Raw genomic sequence first — 20,893 nt, 5'->3', positions numbered from 1 at the left:
TCTATGGAAAAATGTTTTCAAGGTTCTAAAGAACCAACAGTCCATTCATAAGTTAGGACCTACCTATGTCCTCAGGCTCAGACCCTTAGAGCTAGAAGGGAACTTAAGAGTTATCGAGTCTAACTGCCCCATTTTTCAAGTGAAAAACTAAGACCAAGAGAGATTAAGTGACGTGCCTAAGGCCATTCTATATGCAAATAACAGAGTCAAAATTTGAACCCAGATCTTGATAGCAAATTCACCAAATCCACTATATATACCACATTGCCACTTTTCACATTATCTTTCAAAGTTAAGGTATCTTCTTGATCTTTTTAAAAATTAAATTAGTACATTTTTATTATTAGCATACATTCCTAAATATAATTTATGTAGTGTGGAAATACCATGTGGACAACAAAACTGGGTCCAACATACCTTTTCCTTTTGAAAGGTGACTTTGGCATGTCAGCCACAGGGATCATTTGTTCTCCTGGACGTACCCACATGATAGGACCATCATCACTATCTTTCCGACTCTCTAATTTTAGACTAGACAGTGTTCCCCATGGCAGCGTACACTAGAGAGAAATATTTATATTAAAACTGATTTCAAAGTACATTTTCAAATATGCTCTAAATTATAGGATTATAAGACTACCACAAAATGCATACCATCTAGATAGATAAAAAGACAGATAGTATGCATTTTGTGGCAGCTCTATTTTTATATAGATAGACAGATCTGTATACACACATACATCTATACACATACACACTCACGTTTCTGAATATGGTCTAAAAAAATAGTTTTAGAAATCTGTCAAATAGTTCTTAATAATTTTCCTACCTTCTTTAGGTATTTAGTTTTCAACCAATCCACATATATTTATTAAGGATTTACTATATATATTTCTCCCCCATAAATTCTATACAGCATTGGGAGATAGATATAAAGACAAAAACAAAACATTTCCTGCCCTCAAGGAGCTGACATGCTATCTGGGTGAATAGCATGTTCATATATAACTAGATACAAAATGCATACAAGGTAAATACAAGGAAATAAATACAATGCAAATGGCGGGGAGTAATGTCATTAGAAAAGGGGAGGGGGGTGGAATGAGGAAAAAACTCCTCTGGTGGTACTGGTCCTGAGCTTTTAAAGACTCCTAAAGAAACAAGAGATGAGAAAAGACTACATTTCAAGCACTGGAGGACAGCCTGTGCAAAGGCACAGACAGACGTGGGAAATGAACATCCATGTGAGGAACAACAAGGAGGCCAATTTGGCTGGACCAGAGAGAGCATGAAGAAGAAAAAATGTGTGCAAAAGTAGACTGAGAACAGCTTGTAAAGCCCTTTAAATGCAAGAAAAGTCTGTATTTCACACTAGAGGCAACAGGGAGCCACTGGAGCTTTCTGAGCAGAGAAGTGACATGGTCACCCATAAGCATTAGAAAAGGCACCTTGGCAGGAGTGAAGAGGGAATGGACTGGAGGTAGGGAGACCAAACAGTAGGCTACTGCAATAGTCCGGGTGACAGTTAATAAGGGCCCGAGTGGAAAGACAGAGATAATTGTGAGAGATGTTGTGAAAATAGAATCAAGACTTGTCAATTGACTGAAGATAGAGATAAGGTAGAGTGAGAAATTGGGGGTGGCTTTGGGTTTATGAATCTGAGTGACTGGAAAAGTCACTGAGTGACTGATTGTCAAAAAAATCAGTAAAGTGCAGAAGAGGGTCTGATTTTGGGTAGAAGATTCTGAATTGCGTCCTGGATATGTTGAGCTTAGAGTGCCTGAAAGACATTCATTTGGAAGTGTACTAGAGACAGTTGGCAAAGCGGAAATGGATTTCAGGAAAGAGGCTAGGGCTTGATAAAGAAACCTAAGAGTCATCTGCATAGCTATAATTGAAGCCACAGGAGGTAATGGAAATCACTGAGATAAAGTATATATGAATACATGAGGAGAGAGCTCCAACAAAGGAGACTGAGAAGGACTGGTCAAACTTTAGGAAAGGAAACGAGAGAGAACGACATCAGGAAAACCTACAAGGCACAGAATATTCAGGAGAGTGTAGTCAACAGTGACAATACTGACAAATGCTACAGAGAGGGCAAGAAAGATGAGGGTTGAGAAAAGGCCACTGGATTTGACAATTAAGAAATTCCTGAAAACTTTGGGAAGAGCAGTTTCAAGTTGACTGATGAGATCCAAAGCCAGACTGCAAGGGGCTAAGAAGTGAATGAGAAAAGAAAAAGCAGAGTGAAAGTGTAGAAACAACTTTTTTTCAAGAAGTTTGGCTATGAAAGGGAGGAGAAATACAAGAGGATAGCCTAAGAGTTCTAAAGTGTTTGTTTGGGGGGATGAGTTATGTGTTTATTTCCCCCAAAATTACATAAGCTATAGCAATAGCAATCAGTAAACATCAGAAGGTAGAATTTCCTGATCATTAGTAGAGGCCTGTAAAAAAGAAAAGAGAAGTATGAGTTTAAAAAAAAAAAGTAACACTTAAGATGTGCTTCATTCATTGATAATGACAAAAGGAAACCAAATCCTAACTAAAGTTTACCTTTGTTTGGCTCCCAACTGAGGAAGCCATCTCTTAGATTAGGACAAAACATTTTGGGGGAAAAAGGAGGACTACTGACTGGAGTGAAAGTAAGAGTTAATCAATTGAGGGCTACATAAGTAAAAGAGGCAACTTAAGTGTCTTTCAAAAAATTTAACTCACCTGATTTTTACAGTAAAAATGAAACCATTTTATTTAATAAGTAACAAGTATCTAAAAACAAATACTTAAAATATGAGGCACATTATACCCAGTTAAGTGAGAGATGAAAAGGGTTGGGGGTGCAGAGAAGAGGCAAATGAGACTGGAACACAAAAGGAAGAAGGAAAAAGGGATTAGGAGATAGAAACAGAAGAACAACACAGAGATACCATCTTCACAAGAAGGAACAGATAAATAAGCACATAAGGATTACAGAAAAGATTAAAGAAAGGAAAACAAAGAGTGATTTCAGAAAAATTCATGTGATTCACAGTAAGAACAACTGAGAGAAATTCAAGTTACATAAGGCTATGGGGTTAACTTAGCCTTTTAGCTTCATAGTGTGTTAATCATTGACTTTTGAAATGCCAATTAAAGGACTAGCCACTTAGCACAGATAGTAACTTCCACTTATAATTAAATAACTACAGCAGCCCAAAAATTGTAAAAATTATTTTCTGGGATGTACAGGCAATGGGCAAAGTACACACTTGGTTGGAGGTCAATGAATTTCAGTGCAAGAAGAAACTGAAACACTCATTAAGCCAACTACTTTATGCCATAAAGGTGGAAGAAAATGAGGCCTCCTGGAGTTATGTGACCTTGCCCAACTTAATATAGCTAGGCAGTAGTAAAACTAGCCCTCAAACAAAGTTATCGTGATTTCCCTTTCCAACAAATATAACTGCTTCCTCACCCCTCACCCTGTCTCCATCTTTATTTTCTCTTAGTCCTGATATTTAGAGGGTTGATACAATTGAGAGGAAAACTGATTACTTAAGAACTGAAAAATACAATTTACTGGTGTACTACTTAACTTCTCAGTTATAACTTATTAGGTTGTTAGAAATGGAAAGTGGAGAAAATATCTGCTTATTTCTGTGGGCTCTATTTTCTTCTAATTCAAACACTACTAAAGTTTGAGGTATGAATATGATCTTCAATCTTGTCTCTAAGTAACACCTTTAAATTATTATATTTAGTAAAATGAAAATTTAAAGCCAATAGCTTTACATTAATACTAAAATACTAAATCTACCATACCATATACATTAATAATAAATCTACCATACTCCTCACATCATCATCATCCATCATAATTTACATTTATATTATGTTTTAGTTTACAAAATATCTTCTTCACAATTACCCTGTAAGGTAGGTGATGAAAGCAGTATTATCCCCATTTTGCATATAAGGAAACTGAAGCTGAAAGAGATTAAATAAATTTCCTATGGTCACAACACTGTAAGATCTAAGAGCTTAGACCCAAACCTAATTCTCTGACTCCAAGTTCACTGCTCCTTCCACTATGCCTCATAGAGAATTACTCCATACACATAAATATATTTCTGAAATTTCCCTTACTTTTAAAAAAGGTGAATCTTCCAGCATGTCAAGAAATTCTGGAAAGTAATCTCCCACTTCCTCATCCACTGCTCCTACCAAGCTGATCTGTCGCATTGGGCCAGCTCGATATGTACCATGGGAATAAGTTCTTTTTACCTAAAAAGAAGAGTACGAGTTAGTATCATCTTATGCTTATTTCTTAATACTCAAGGGGAAATAAATGGCATTTTTTTATCATTAATAATTAATTCTGACCTCTGAAATACTATGTAATAGTGCACACTGAGTACAGAATAATTTTATTACTATATTACTATTATCTACTACTAGCTAGCTAATGCTTTTTTAAATGCTGTGTAAATATCATCTCATTTGATACCTCACAACAACCCTGGAAGATAGGCGCTATTATTATAATTCCCATTTAGAGATGAGGAAACTGAGGCAAAAAGAGAGGTTAAGGGACTTGTCCAGGGTCACAAATATAGTGTCTGAGGCTAGATTTGAACTCGGGTTTTCCTGACTCCAGGTCTAGTATTTCATCTACTATGCTACTTAGCTGTATTGGAAAATATTTTAGAGAAAATGAAAATAAAAGGAAAAGTTTTTGTAGTATTAATGGTTTGGTAAATAGTAAGACCTCAGTACAAACCCTATATAACTGAAAATGAGCATTCCTTATAAAGAGTAACCTTAAAAGTAAACAGGAACACAATTAGCATATTGATTCATTTTAATTCCATTTATACTTTTAAATATTTATTTCTACTAATTTCCACATATATATTTCATTCTTTTAAGGAAAAGAACCTAGCCTTGTTCAAACTGTTGATATACTCTAAGTGAACAAGGCATACTATCTTTTCTAAAATAACAAATAACTATCTACAAAGCAAATACAGGCAGAATTGCCTCCTTCTTCAACTGGTGAGTTCCTTCCAGGAAGAGGAGTTGGAGCTACACCCACCATCCTCCATTCCATTCTCTATTGTACTTCTGAATCTGGATCTGCCAACGTGACTGAGCCACCTGCTCACACTAGGACTTTCCTGAGTTCTTGGGCCTTCTAGCCCTGGAATACCCCTCTGCATCTCTGGCCTCCTCCCACTGGCAAGTTTCTTCAAGGGAAGGAAAAAAGGGTCCACTCTGATAACGGACCCAAGCCAGTCTGGCTTCATTCCCCTCCCTGACAGGACTTCTGAATCTCCAGAATTCTTCTCTCACTTCCACTACCTTTCAGCTCCCCTTTATGTATTGTCTTTCCCCCATTAGAATGTAAGCTCCTTGAGGGCAAGGACTGTCTTTTGCTTCTATCTGTACCATTAGTGCTTAGCACAGAGACTACCACAAAAGTGTTTAATAAATATTTATTGCTTTGCCTTGGCCTGCACCTGGTGTGGGAATTACACAGGTTCCACTTGATTAATCTTCAACAACATTTGTTGTAAAATGCCAATACAGTAGCAAAATTCTATTCAAGATTTTCTAAGATTCAGACTATATATTGCAAACAACATGAACTATATCAACAATCCTAATTTAACAACAGACTTGCATAGCTAGTATCCATATATTTGAGAGAGAGAAAGAGAGAGAGAAAGGGTTTGCACAAGCTTTAATGTTTGCAAAAGCACTTTACAAATATCGCATTTAATCCTAACAACAATCCTGGGAAGTAGGTGTTCTTATCCCTATTTTACAGATGAGAAAACTAAGGCAGAGAGAGGTTAAGTGACTTGTCCGGAGTCATACAGCTAGTGTCTCAGGCAAAATCTGAACTCAGGCCTTCCTCACTCCAGGTCAAATTCTTTATCCACTACAATACTAATGTAAACATTGTTAACTATGACATAGAATTACCTGTAAACCAAAATTTGTCTACCAGTATTACAAATTTAAGGTTTAATGAATTGTAATAAATTCATTTTACACAGTAATAAATGCGTACCTCTCCCCGAGAATTGAGGTTTCCAGTCATCTTGCATCCATTGTGTCATCCATCCAGTTCCCAAGAACTGAGGAGTACTTGAATTTTTTCTACTCTATGCATCCTAACTAAAGTCCTACTATTAATTTTAATTGTAAACAACATTAAACATTCTCCTGGATTAAGAGTTTGGATATCCCCAAAAGCCTGATTCATGTATCACATGTGATTTTTAAAAAGCTTTTCAGGAATAAATCTATTCTGTTAAGATAGGGATACATTGGTTTTTATGATTCTCATTATTTACTAGCCAGTTCTATAGCCTCAGCTCTATAGCCTGCTAGTAGTATCTATCTACATTGTAAGATAAGTAAAAATAAACATCTTCCATTTGTATATCATTTATAAGTTTCCAAACCTCTTTTTTTTAAATTATCTTATATGCTCCTAAACTAAGTGGTGGAAGAAGCACTAGCCCACTTTATCTTTCTGTACTTTGGTTTTCCTATCTGTAAAATGAAGATCTTCCAGTTCTAATATTCTATATAGCTTATCAAATTAAGACAGAATAAACAGCTGGTTAATTTATTGTTTCCTATAAAATGAGATATTTGGATTAAATGAAGTCTAAGTTCCCAACTAGCTCTAAATCTAATAAAATGTAGGCTAGTATTCCTCTTAGAAGACAACGAAAAGAACTTTAGGAATTCCTCACCACTCTTCAGGTTATCAAAGAGATAAAGCATTCCTTAAAAGAGTGAAAGAAAGATTTCCAGGTAAAAACAAAAGTATCTCAAAAACCAAAAGAGAAATCTAACCTGTGTCAATGTTCTGAAGGTAGAATGACACATAGAAGAAAGGGGAAGCACAGATCACTTGGCACTAAGTCATAAATACAAGGCTCTTCACATAAAGGGAAGGGGGAAACAAGAGGGAGGAAACTCTAAAGCCTCTAAAGAGGAAGCAGCTGCTTTCCCTCCAAAAAATATTAAGGTGAATCCACATCAGGAGAGAGATCACTTAAGGTCAGAGGAAGAGAAATCAGATAGTAAGGGTTAGTAACTTCCTGCTAAAAGGCACCGACTCTTGTTGACAGTAGAGAAATAAGCTGTCCCCTTACAGTATGTATCCAATATGTCACAGAAAAGACTTCACACAGTTGTCAGAGACTTTGCTGAAGTACAGGTCTATGCTAGCTCCTTGCAGTGGGCCCAGCCTCTCTATTCCCAGCCAAAGATGATGATGACAAACCTCCAGAGTGATACATTTCTGCTTATAGGATTAAATACAAATTTCTGTTTTGCATTTAAAACCTTTCACAATCAGACTCCAATGTACCTTTCCAGACATTATTTATTATTTCCTTTTACACATTTTACAGTCTAACCACACCTGTCTACTTTATATTCAGCAAATAAAGATATTCCAATTCTGAGCTTTTTAAGGTTGTCCCTCATACTTAGAATACAGTTTTTCCTCACCTCATAATCTTTAATCCCTAGCTTGCTTCAAAACTCAGTTCAAGAGCCACCTTTTACCTGAAGCCTTTCCTAGTTTCCCTAGTTGCTAGTACCCCTTCCATTTCTTTGTATTTATTTCAGTAGTTTTTCAGTCTTATCAGACTCTTCATAAACCCATTTGGGGTTTTCTTCACAAAGATACTGGAGTGGTTTGCCTTTTCCTTCTCCAGCTCATTTTACAGATAAGGAAACTGAGGCAAACAGGGTTAAGTGACTTGCCCAGGGTAACACAGCTACTAAGTGTCTGAGGTCAGATTTGAACTCAGGAAGATGAGTCTTCCTGATTCTAGGCCCTGCACTCTATCCACTGTGCCACCTAACTTTTTTTTTTTTGGTGAGGCAATTAGAGTTAAGTGACTTACCCAGAGTCACTCAGCTAGTGAGTGTTATGTTTCTGAGGTGGGATTTGAACTCAGGTACTCCTGACTCCAGGGCCAATGCTCTACCCACTGTGCCACCTAGCTGCCCTCCACCTAGCTTTTTTATTTATATACATACATACAGGCATACCTCATCTTATTGCACTTATTTACTGTGCTTCCCAGATATTGCATATTTTATAAATTGGAGGTTTGTAGCGACTCTGTGTTAAGCAAATCTCCGCCATTTTTCCAACATGTGTTCACATCATGTCTTTGTGTCATAATTTGGCAATTCTCACAATATTCCCAACTTTTTCATTATTATTATATCTGTTATGGTGTTCTGTGATCAGTGATCTTTGAAGTTACTATTGTAATTGTTCTGGGGCGCCACAAACTGCACCCACGGAAGACAGCAAACTTCAATAAATGTTGTGTGTTCTGACTGCTCCACTGACCAGTTGTTTCCCTCCTGGGTCCTCCCTATTCCCTGGGACACAAGAATATTGAAATTAGGCTAATTAATAACCCTGCAATGGCCTCTAAGTGTTTACGTGAAAGAGTCAAGCCATGCAGCAAAGTTCACTGTCTGATTTTATAAAGAAATTGCCACAACCACCCCAACCTTGAGAAACCACCGCCTGATCAGTCAGCAGCCATCAACAGAGGCAAGATTCTCCAAAAGCAAAATGATTATGACTTGCTGAAGATTCAGATGATGGTTAGCATTTTTAGTAATAAAATATTTTTAATTAAAGTTATATACATTTGTTTTTTTACACACCGCCATTCTACACTTAATAGTCTAAGGTATAGTGTAAATATAACAAAAGTTATGCACTGGAAAAGCAAAAAATTCATGACTCATTTTATTGCAACATTTGCTTTACTGCAAACCCACAATATTTCCAAGGTATGCCCAAATATGTCTATACACTTACAAGTGTTTCTGTTGAATGTAAGCTCCTTGAGGGACTTTTTCTTTTTGTCTTGGCATCTTCAACACCCAGCAAAGTATCCGGCATATGATAAGATACTTAATAAACGCTTGTTGATTGAATGTATTTTAACAAAACTTGCATGTGTAGGATACAACAATTTCTAGTGATATGTTTCAAATGTTTTAAATATTACATGGAAATACCTCAGTTGGATCTACATGAAAAACTTAAAATACTGAGTTAGATAAAAAAGAATATTTAAGGTACTTTGTAATTCAAAGTCAATTCACTGTTCCAACATGATATCTTAAATTAAAACAAAATCTTATTTTTCACCAAAAAAGTTGGGGCAAAAAAAAAAAGCTTGAATGTAGTCATATGGGGTTTTTTCCCTTTAGTAAAAAAATCTCAAAATTTTACATTTTTGGAATATAACAAAAATATTATTCTATTTTAAGTATTCTTAATAACATTTTTGTCAGGTAGTTACTATATTTCCTTTTAAAAATGAATGAGATATTTGCTGAATCTCAGATACGCTTTTATTTCATTTAGTGGCCTGACTTTTATTTTCTAGTAGAAGGAAGTAAGAAAATTAGTAATAGGGAAATATAGAGCCTCCAGATCAAGTAAAAGACTTCAGATATCGATGAATAAATACTAAACAACAAAGAGATTAAGTAACTTAAAGAAAGTCCCACAATTCTTAAATAATGTTTTTAAAAAGTATTCCTTTATTTGAAAATTAGTAGAAGTAACAGCAAAATTATCCTAAATTTTTTTTAAAAAAAACCATTGCTCTAAAGCCTATATGTACCTCCCCACAAATGAAGACACTTATGAGTTATGAAGAAATGCCTCAAATACTAAAAAAAAAATGTGATAGGAATAGCTTAATCAAATCATGGCACAGAGAAGAAATTCTGACAATATGGCTGTCTCACACTATCTTATCTATTATTCCCAAAGCAGAGATAGCAATTCTTAAAAGTTTAACAATTGAGCTCAATCTTAATCTGCTTTTAATAATTCTAATTACATGCTCAAGATAATTATTTTACTTTTATTTTGTGCACTTCTCCCATCTCTTGATCTTACTGGCCTGCTCCTAGATTTTGCCACCTAACAAGAGATTCAGGGATTGTTTTTTCTTTACTGTAGAATTTGTTGGGGTATGGTAGGATGAGAAAAAATTTTAGTAAATAAAGCTATGATCACTGCTTAGCACCATAGGATTGCCCCAAATAGTTTATATTAATAAAGACATTATTAGATTGCTGTTTTGACAGATATATTTCCAATCTTTCTAATTTCACTAGTGGCTGGTATCTTTATGATGTGATAAATTAAGACTATCAAACCGTGCCTAAGCCTGAAAATTGTGCCATTAGCCATTATTAACCAGCAAAAGCATTTAGCCACAACAAAGGCTCTCAACATTACACTTGTTGAAAGTTATAAGGACAAACAGGGCTAGGACAAGCCACTGGATGTCCAGATCATATAAATTTAGGGGATGCTACTCTATGGGGCAAATACACAACAGACTCCAATTTCTTCACTATGGAATCCAGAAAAATTAACTGTTCTAGAGAAAAAATGCTATTTGTAGTTTCTATCTTGGCCACATGTTCGGGGCTCTCAAAATGCAATAAAAATGTATTATTAAACCATATTCCATTAATTATTTCAGTGCCTAAATACTTCTGCATGCTTAAAATTTGAGTTTTTCAAGACAAAACAAAAACAGAAAGATTAATCCAGTGGTCGAAATTAGCAAAAATTAATCATGTTCCATAATTATACACAGTTTAAAGCTCAAACTTTAATAGTTTGGAATGTTTCCTTAATATTTACGGAAACTACCTACACAAATTTCAGCACATGTGAACATTTAACATTTCTTGAAATGAGGAAGATTTCACAGACTTAGAGCTGGAAGAGAACTTTTACAGTAGGTCCTATAGTGCAATCAAGGAATATGAAATCCAGACAAGTGATTTGCACATTGTCACCCAGGTCACATAAGAAGTAAAGTCAGGATTTAAACACAGGTCCTCTTATGTCAAATTTAGCAATACTTCCACTATACACTGCACTTTCTAGCTATGAGTTTTGTTTTATGTTTTATAACTTTTGTTTCTGTTTTTAAATTGACACTACTCACATTGTTCCCCTATATATTTTATCTCTTCCCTTATCTCTGTGATAGAATAAGATAGCTTTTCTAAACACACACTCCTCTCCACAAATACCCACAACAGCAAGTACAAAATCTCCCTCTAGCCACTGCTTAAAGTAAATAGTAAAGATGTTCAAACAATTGCTTGCACACATGCTTCTTTCATCTTCCTCCTCTTCTTTTGCTGATGAAAAGCTACAACCGCTTGACAGGATAGAAATTAAGTATCACTATATAATTTCCTATATCCTTTTCTCTCCTTTTATTGGTAAAATATCTGTTCATTAAAAGAGAACTAATATAATAAGAGTAAATAAGCAACAATGGCCAAAGACTAAACTCAAGATCAAATACTTCCAGTATCTTTCTTAACCAACCTTTTTTTTTTACCAGCCGAAAAAAAAATCTAAGTGAAATACAGTATATAGAATACATGTAACAGAACTCTAATAATTATATCACCGACTTGAAAGCTTGTAAAGATACAGAAATAATAAATTAATAAATCAAGACTTTGGAAGGTTAAGGTTTTATTGTCCCTCAAGCAAGAGATACTGATAGTTCAGTTTTGTTATTCTTTCTAAAAAGAAGTCTTCAGTTTTGATCCAGAGATTCCGCAACTGCTATCACATCCAAAGAAGTTACTGACTGAAAGAAAATACACGTGTACAAAAATGTTCACAGAAGCATTAACTGTGATTAAAAAAAAAAGCTGGAAACAAAATATGTACTCAAGAACTGAGGAAGAGCTGGACAAACTGTGGTAAAACTGTAAGTGAATATTACAAATAACTAAAAATGAAGATTTCAGAGAAGTGTGTTTAGACTCATCTGATGTGATGCAAAACAAAGAAAGCAGAGCCAAAAGATCGAAAGGCAACTGCTGGTCATACATAAGTCTCTTCTTACAATCAAAGACAAGCATTTTCTTGTTTTCAAAGAGCTTAGATTCTTTCAAGTGAAACAACAACTGATAAACTCTTTGGGGAAAATACACTTTATAGAAGGATTTGTGTTGGAAGAGTCTGTTGCATCAAAACAAAAATGTATATATGTAATTTTTTTAAAAGTACCTTGTTGTCTGTACTTCATTCTTGAAGAGAGTCATGTCATGACAACAGGAAGGAGATGTCATGATTTACAAGTGAACAGCATTTATGTGCGGGAGGGCTATGCAAAGTCACCAGCCTCACTCTCTCCTCCACGGCCATCTGGGTCAGTGGCAAGATAGAGATCAGGAAGAGTAGAGTTGGCCCCAGATGCAGTGGGAGGCCTTAGCCTTTTTGAGCTAAGATCATAAAAACAGCTGAACATTTGATAAACATAAGTTAAGTACCACAAGAGGGAGCCACTTCCCATCAAATCAAAGAAATTTTTCAAAGCTATAAACATTTCTTCAAAATGAAGACAATTTATTTCAAAGTTATCCATCCAAAAATCTTTATGTGGGCAATTGCTAAAATAAGTTTAGGCCATCAAAACGTCTCTTAAAGGAATAAGGGACAAAGAATAGGAATGAAAAGGAAATAACCTCAAATATATAATAAATAATTGGTTAAGGATATAAGTTTACATAGGTTTCATAAATACTTGGGAGTCAAACAGAATTAAACTTTTGGGCAAAGGAAGTCTTCATACAACCACTTTCCTGCAAGGTCTACTCTTTATAAAAAAGGACGTAGTGGTTGCAAGCACCCAAAAATCTAAATAGAGGCAGAGTTGATGACTCGAGGAAGAAGACTCCCCAAAAGTCTCCAGGCAAATGGAGGATAGGGGAGATACATGGAAATAAGGAGATACATGGAAATAAAATTTGAAGCTATGATTAACTAAATATTTCAATTATTAATTAACAACTTGGAAGGAATTAACATTAATTTAATATAGGCTACACACAAACACACACAAAAACAAATTGGAGTTATTTAAATCCTTACTTAGGCATATAATCTCATTATTGGGAATAGATGGTAATAAAGATACAATAAAAGTGGAAGAAAAGAATAACAAAAATGACAAAGAGCAGAAACAGTAAAAAAATTTTAAAGCTTTATTTTAAATGAATTAAAACTTTCATAGTCAATACACTTTTACATGTCAATTTGATTTCTTTTCAGTATGAAATCAATATATTTTAAGTCTTTCAAGATAATATTTTAGGAGTATAGAAACAACAATGTGACAGGATTTATGGGCCTACTAAGGGAGGCAAAAAATATATTTCAATTGAACAAACATTCTATGAGTGCCTACTTCAAAGAAAGCACTATGCTGAAGATGCTGGGGTGTCCAAGAGAAAAAAAAAAGTTCCTGGTTTCATGGAATATTTTACTGTGAGCTTTCAGTCTCACTATTTTGCCCTCCCACAGGTCCCAGAATGACATCATTCATTGCTTCAATTTATAATTTAATTATGAAAATGAAGAATTATTCAAAGATAGAGATCAGTGTTAGAAATAGAGACAAGACACTGGGGGAAAATCACCATTTTTATCTATTCTCATATGGTTTTATAGGATCAAAGGACTTATAGCTGAAAGAAACCTTAAGAACTAGACAAGGACCTGTACTTTGTTATTTTGTAAACCTTGAACCAAAGACATTAAGTAATTTACCAAGTTGCACATCTTTCATAAAGTTTGGTAATACCACCATTATCACCACAGAATTAAAGCCTGTTTAACATTTTTCTCTTAAATGTCCACAAATTTTCAGTTACTCAATAAGAAAATAAATGAAAAATTAGGAAAGGATTAGAATTCTACCACCAAAAAGATTTTCAAGGTCAAGGAATAGATATTTTCCTATATCCAAATATTTCCCAAGCTATCACCTCTTCACTGGCCATACTCCCCTTTTATGTATTCTGAGCCCTTAATGACCAACTAGTAAACTCTACAATATCCTCCTCTTGAATCCTTTGCCACTATTCCTAATCCCCAACCTTGGATTTCTTGCACAGTCCTCCTTTGTTTATCTCACATCACTCAGATACATCTTCCCTGCTATCTCATTTTTTAATCCTGTTTTAAATGAAGTGACCCTTCTTCTTGTCAAGGAAAACCTCTACATGCATTTTTGATCCCAGCTCCTCCTATCTTCCCCAACCAACTGCCCTCACTATTATCCCAAATCTCTCCTGTCTTTAATCTCTCCCTATCTACTGGTTTCTACCCTGCTGTCTAGAAATATGCCAGTATTTCCCCATCTTAAAAAAAAAAACCCTTACCTACTATTCCCATCATTATAATCTTATATCTCTAATCACCTTCATAGCTAAAATCCATGCGCAATCTCTCTACACTCAACCTTCATTTCCTCTCCTTTTACTCTTCCAACATTCAACTAAAACTACCTTCTCCAATTTTACCAATAATCTCTTTACTGCCATAGTTAATGGCCTTTTCCACAACTCTTATCCCTTTGGACCTCTCTGTGGCACAGGATACTGTTGATCACCTCCTCCAAAATACTCTCTCCTCTCCAGCTTCCTATCTCTGCGCAGTTTCTTCAAATCAAGTCATACCCAATTGTGAAGTCCCCCAAGGCACTACCCTGGGGCCTCATTTTTTGTTTACTCTACAATATCATTAACTCCACTGGTTCAATTATCATCTCTATACAGATGATTTCTACATATATATACCCAGCCCCAGTGCCTTAGCTGAGCTACAGCCATCCATCTCAAAATACTACTTAGACATCTTGAAATGCAAGTCCCTTAAGAGTCTCAATCTCACAATATCCCAAACACACCTCAGGATCTTCCCTCTTCTGAAATTCCCCATTATCATGGAGGGCATTAAAATCCTTCCAGTCACCCAGGCTGGAAACCTCAATATTATCTAAAACTGAACTTTCACTACTCCCACACATCTGACCCTTTTGCCAAATCCCTTGTTTCTACCTTTACAATATCTCTCTTCACAAAATCCCCTTTTACAACCACCACCCTAATTCAATCTCTCATCACCTTCTGCCTACTCTATTGTAATAGCCTGTGAATTGGTCTTCTTGCTTCAAAAATCTCTCCTAATTCCAATCTATGCTCTACTCAGTTGCCAAAGTGATTTTCCTAAAGCTTAGTTCTGACAGTGTTACACTACACTTCCTCTCCCCCAAACACAACAGATACACAGATACATACACACACACACACACACTCTCTCTCTCTCTCTCTCTCTCTCACTCTCTCTCTCTCTCTCTCTCTCTCTCTCTCCTGGCCTTGCTGTTCCTCAAAAAAGACACTTCATCTTTTGACTCCAAGTGTTTTCAGTGGTTGCTCCCTGTGCCTGGAATTCCTTCTCTCCTCATCCTCATCTCTTGGCTTCCTTCAAGTGCCAGCAAAACTATTCCTTAACAAAAAGACTTCTCAGAGAATGTTTTCACTCTATGATTATCTCAAATTTATCCTGTATAATGCTTGCACATAGTTGTTAGCATATCGTCTTTCCCCATTAGACTGTAAGCTCCTTGAAAGTAAGGACTATCTTTTGCCTTTGTTTGTATTCCCAGGGCATTAATACTGCTCGGGCATATAGCAGGTACTTAATAAATGTTTACTGACTACCACTGCATTTTTGCAACCATTCTCCAAGTTACAGTCTTACAGGGTTGTCTTTGCCCTGATATATGTATTGACTAGCCCAGAATTACATAGACAGTATATGTCAGAGGCTAAACTTGAACCCAAGTCTTTCTTACTCTGAGGTCAATTCTCTATGCCATACCAACTTGCTCTTTCTCCTTAAATAAGAATCTTGAATCAACACTGCTGTTGCTCACATTTTGTACATTTGTGTATAAAGTATTTGAGAGCCCGATTCATATTGCTGATTTTTTTGGATGTTGTCTCCTGTGAATTTGCTTTTGATTGCTATTTTTCATCCTCCTGTGATATCTAGCTTAGCAAGCAAGAGATACATCAGCAGTTTTCTTCCTCCTCGTCCTCTCTTTTTACATTTAAGTTCCTTCAAATAGACTGACATGGCTCCATAAAAATACATTATTAAAAGGCATCCCTGGCAGGTAGACTGTCATTGTTATGTTTTAAAGCCCAGACTCCCAAAATCCAGTCATCTTCTGAAACGTTTTCTAAAATACCAGTAACTTGTCCACTCACTAAATCTGCTCTCCTCTCTAAGCCCTTATCTTAGAGGAAGATTTACATAGATGATTTCATTTAAGTCCTACAGCTATTACTGTCCCCATTTTACAGCTGAAGAAACCGAGATTCAAAGCTGTTAAATGACGAGCAAGAATTCATACTCCTTAGGAATTTTTTCCTTATCATTTCCAGTCATGGGAATCACCAGAAGGATACAGCAGCAAATATCTGGTTTGACAAGACTTGAAGATTCTCAGTCACATCTTAGAGACTTGCTTTAGATATCAATCAATAACCAACATTTTAAAGTGTTTACTATGTGTCAGGCACTGTGACACTGTGCTAAGCACTGGAGATACAAAAAGAGGCAACAACAACAAAAAAAAAAGTCCCTGCCTTTGAGGAGTTTAAAATCTAATCGGGAAAACAACATGTAAACAAATATTTACAAAGCAAGTTATACACAGGATAAATAGGAAAACAGATGATCTCTCATCTCATAGGACCAACCTGTGAATCCACATGAATGTTACAATGAAAAACGTCTCTGCTCTCAAGCAGCTCACATTCTAATAGGGGAAACACATGTATGATTTTTCAGCTACAAAGACAGATGGAAAAGCCTAGTGCTGTGTAAGCTGTAATAGCAAGGCAGATAGTAACATGTCTTCTTTGGTTTCATTTCCATTAATAAAACCATATTCATTTCTGATGTCCAACCACTGGATAGCGTTAAGGAATCTGGAGGTGAAAACTTTCTTTTCTGGATTTTCAAACACCTTTGGCGGCTGAGGAGAAGCTAAGGTGATGGAAGAGATGGTAGCCAGGTCAAATTTTCACAAGAGTTCCTTTCTTAAACAGTGATCACCGGGGTGATCTGGGGAGAGGAGGGTATGCTGTCCCTAGACTCTTGGGCTAACCTGCCCACGGGTGACAATAAGTATTTTCCACAAAGGTCATTTGCAAGGGCTGAGGAAAAAGCTGTGTCAATGGTACTACTTCTTAAAGGAAAAACAGCTGCTTTCTCATCCCAGGGTTAATCTCCCTACACTTCAGAGAGGGCCTTATGTCGATTATTTAGCTCCAAGAGTTCATCGGTCCTTGTTCCCTTTGTCTCCTATGTCTCACTCATCTACCTTCCAGCTTCCTGACACATATAAGCGTTTCCATTTGAGTGAGATCTTTTTTCCTTCTTTATTTTACAATGCAGCCTTTCTTCCATTTTTAAAAAAAGGAACACAATTCTCCTTGATAACTCGGAAAGTGGAAAAGCATTCATCAAATCCTTTTACCTTTTCATCTAGCAGGGGAAATTCATCTGTATTTTAATAATAATCACCTGGCAAAGGCAGAAATAGAAACATTTCATACTTTATGTAGGTGATGGCAAATCTCTTCCTGTTTTTATTCTTGCTAGAAATAAGCACACAGACTAGTATATTTAGATGAACACTGTGAACTTAGTATATGAGAATTTCAACACATTAAAAAAAAATTATGGTGACCTTTAGGACAAAACAGAGAGATCTTGAATGTAGTTATATAGAATGAACAAGGCCCATAATGCAAGGTTGTGTGGCAGTGTCTTGACTTTAGCACAGGAGACCTGGCTTCAAATCTTCTTAGGCTGAGGGCTATTTAACACCTGGGACTTTACCTCTCCAAGCCTCTATTTCCTCATCAAGGGACTTCAAAAACCCCAGCAACTTGACTAAGAATTTATTACTGAACAAAATTTCTTGGGAAAACTTTTGGAAAGCAGTCTTTCAGAAATCAGGTATGGATCAATATCTCATATCATATACCAAGATATGCTCTTCAAACAGATACGACTTACACATTAAGGATAAAACTTAGACATAAACCAATCAAAGGAGCAAGGAAGAAATTACCTTTCAGAACCAAACAAGGGACACACAGAAAATAAAATGAACTCAGGATAAAAATTAAATCTTTACACAAATAAAAGTGATATCATATTGTCTCATCTTCCCTACCATGCTACTGCCTGGGGGCAGCCCTGGAGGGTCAGTAGCTGTGGTCCAAGATGTTACAGAGGATGAACAAGTGCTAGAAGATATGATAATTGAAGATGAAGATGATGCAGAACTAGAAGAAGATGAACCCACAGATTTGGCAAAAGAAGAAGAAGAGGACCCCTCTGGTGAAGCTGAAGCCTCACCAAGTGCAGCCACAACTATCTTATTTGTGAACGGAGAAGATTTCCTAGCAAATAACATTGTGAAGTTCCTGGTAGGCTTTACAAACAAGGGTACAGAAGACTTTATTGTTGAATCTTTACATGCCTCATTCCACTATCCTCAGGATTACCAGTTTTATATTCAGAATTTCACAGCTCTTCCTCTGAACACCGCAGTGCCACACCAGAGGCAGGCAACATTTGAGTGCTCTTTCATCCCTGCAGAGCCCATGGGTGAGCATCTAGTCGGTCTACTCATCAATCTGAGTCAAGATTTAAAACGGCGACATGTTCCAAGATGCTGTCTTTAATCAAACAGCTACAATTATTGAAAGAGAAGATGGGTTGGATGGAGAAGTGATCTTTATGTTTATGTTCCCTGCTGGACTTAGGCTACTAGTTGTTGGGCTTCGTCAGCTTCTAGAATTTAGGAAGAGAAAAAGACCAGCCCAGAAAGTAGAAATGGGTACATCGAACCAAAATGATGCTGATATGAGTTGGATTCCACAAGAGACTTTGAATCAAATCAATTAAGCTTCTCCAAGGAAGTTGCCCCTGAAACAGGCACAGAAGAGATCGGTGGGATCTGATGAGTCAATGTTCATTTGTGCAACAATTCAATCTTTACTAAACCTGCCCTAACACTTTTTGGCCTGATGGGAATTAGTGCAGAAGTCATATCAACATATAAGGAAACTATCACTTCTGTCTGAACTGAGTTATCAGAGCTGTAGCGATAATATTGCTGAAAATGCACCAAATATGTTTTTTCTAAAGTAACAAATTTGGGTTTTTTAAACCATTAAAAACTGTGTGTGCGTGCATGTGTGTGTGTGTGTGTGTGTGTGTGTGTAAGTGTAAGCAGTTGGTCTTACCAGAATCATTGTTGTACTACGTGAAATGTGTCTTTAGAGTTCTAAATATAATGCTGGCATGTCTGTATCCCACCAAAAATTTGTAGTGTTTTTTTTTTCTTTTCCAGAAAATATCATGAATAATTGCCTAATCTAATTGTATAACGAGCTTCTCATTTTTACTATTATGCCTTGAACTGTACATCAGAAGATAATTTAGCTACTCTATTCCTCAGAATAGCTACTAGTTCAGCTGTGATGGCCCAAATTCTCTGGGTGTTTTTTTTTTTTTAATATCTGCAACTAGTATTCTAAAGGCACAAGCAGGAGTAGCTGCTTTTAGCAATACAGAATTTTGTTTTGGTATTTTGCTGCTGTTTACTACAATATACACAATGGGAGAACTTCCTTATACTGATTAAAGAACCTAGATGAATTTATATCAATCTGAGATCTAGCAGCAAAACTGTGAAGCATGAGACTGTGCTGAACTTGATATATAAATTCTAACTCTCCATACCCTTCCTCATTTTAACAAAAAGAAAATAGCACACTTGTGTGAGCTAAAATAAGTAAATGAATAAATAAATAGATAAAAGTGATACTGTTAAAATTAAAATGAAAACATTTTACTGGGGAAAAAAAATCCTTGCAGCATGTTTCTCTGATAAATCTCATTTCCAAGATATATAGGAAAATAATTCAAATTCATAAGAACAAGAACCATTCCCTTATAGAGAAATGATTAAAGGATATGTATAGGCAGCTTTCAAAGGAAGAAATCCAAGCCATCAAGAACTATGTTTAAAAAAATGCACCAAATCACTATTAATAATTACAGAAATACAAATTAAAGAAGCTCTGAGGTTCCAGTTAAAACCAATCAAACTGGCAAGGATGACAAAAGGGAAAATAGATGTTATTGGGGGGGGAGCACAATAATACATTGTTGGTAAAGTTGTGAAATGATATATACCTATTAAATGAAATTTGGAACTACAGACACCAAATCATTAAACTCTGTATACTCTTTGACTGAATGACACTACTACTAAGACTATATATATCCTAAAGAAGTGAAAGAAAGAAGAAAAGAACCAATATGTACAAAAATATTGTTGGAAATAACCTCTGAAGCCCAAATAGGCACAGTAAGTTAGACTCAGGATGAGTAAAGCAGTGAAACCTTTAGTATGCTTCCCGGAGGAAGCAGATGTGGAACTTGAGATGAGCACACATACACCACAGAAGGAAGAGCAAACCTTATATCCCTATTCCCTGCGGCAAGTCCCTCCTAGCTGACTTTCACTGGTAGACGTCAGCACAGGTCACACACTTCCCAAAAGGCCCACCACATGTTCTCCTTGGTATGTTTCCTTCTCCTTCTTCACACATAAAACAGTGTATTCATGAGCCTATTTATTACTCATGCACACTCTAAGTAAAGCTTAACCTTTGTCCTACTTCCAGCCTCTTTAATCAAACAACCAGTTTCACCCACTTTTAGCTGATTCTGGAAGCTCCTGACCCAGAGCTACTTTTCTCTCAATTTCCTTATATGGAAATATAATCGTTTTTTACTTCTCACAGTATTTATAGCATCTCCTTTTATAGTGGCAAAGAACTACAAATTAACAATCTGGTGAACAAATTTGTTACATAAATGTAACAGAATATTATTGTGTCATGAGAA

The 20,893-nt window shown here is 36.0% G+C and overlaps 1 protein-coding gene and 1 pseudogene across 1 annotated transcript in view; one reads left to right on the top strand and one right to left on the bottom strand.

Moving 5' to 3' along the window:
* The window catches only part of RSBN1L (round spermatid basic protein 1 like), an 85,929-nt gene that overhangs the window by 13,212 nt on the left and 51,824 nt on the right, over positions 1-20,893 (bottom strand). The window contains exons 4-5 of the mRNA XM_027838522.1: positions 4,126-4,263; positions 418-560 (exon numbers count right to left, since the gene is read on the bottom strand). Of these exons, the coding sequence (XP_027694323.1) occupies positions 418-560; positions 4,126-4,263 (281 nt within the window). The remainder of the gene's footprint in view (positions 1-417; positions 561-4,125; positions 4,264-20,893) is intronic.
* Positions 18,066-19,647, top strand: LOC114025178 (annotated as a pseudogene).

Source organism: Vombatus ursinus, unplaced genomic scaffold (assembly GCF_900497805.2).
Source record: "Vombatus ursinus unplaced genomic scaffold, bare-nosed wombat genome assembly UNPS02014830.1, whole genome shotgun sequence".
Classification (NCBI taxonomy): Eukaryota; Metazoa; Chordata; class Mammalia; order Diprotodontia; family Vombatidae; genus Vombatus; species Vombatus ursinus.
Note: the sequence above shows the minus strand (reverse complement) of the source record. Positions and strands in the feature narration are given on the sequence as shown.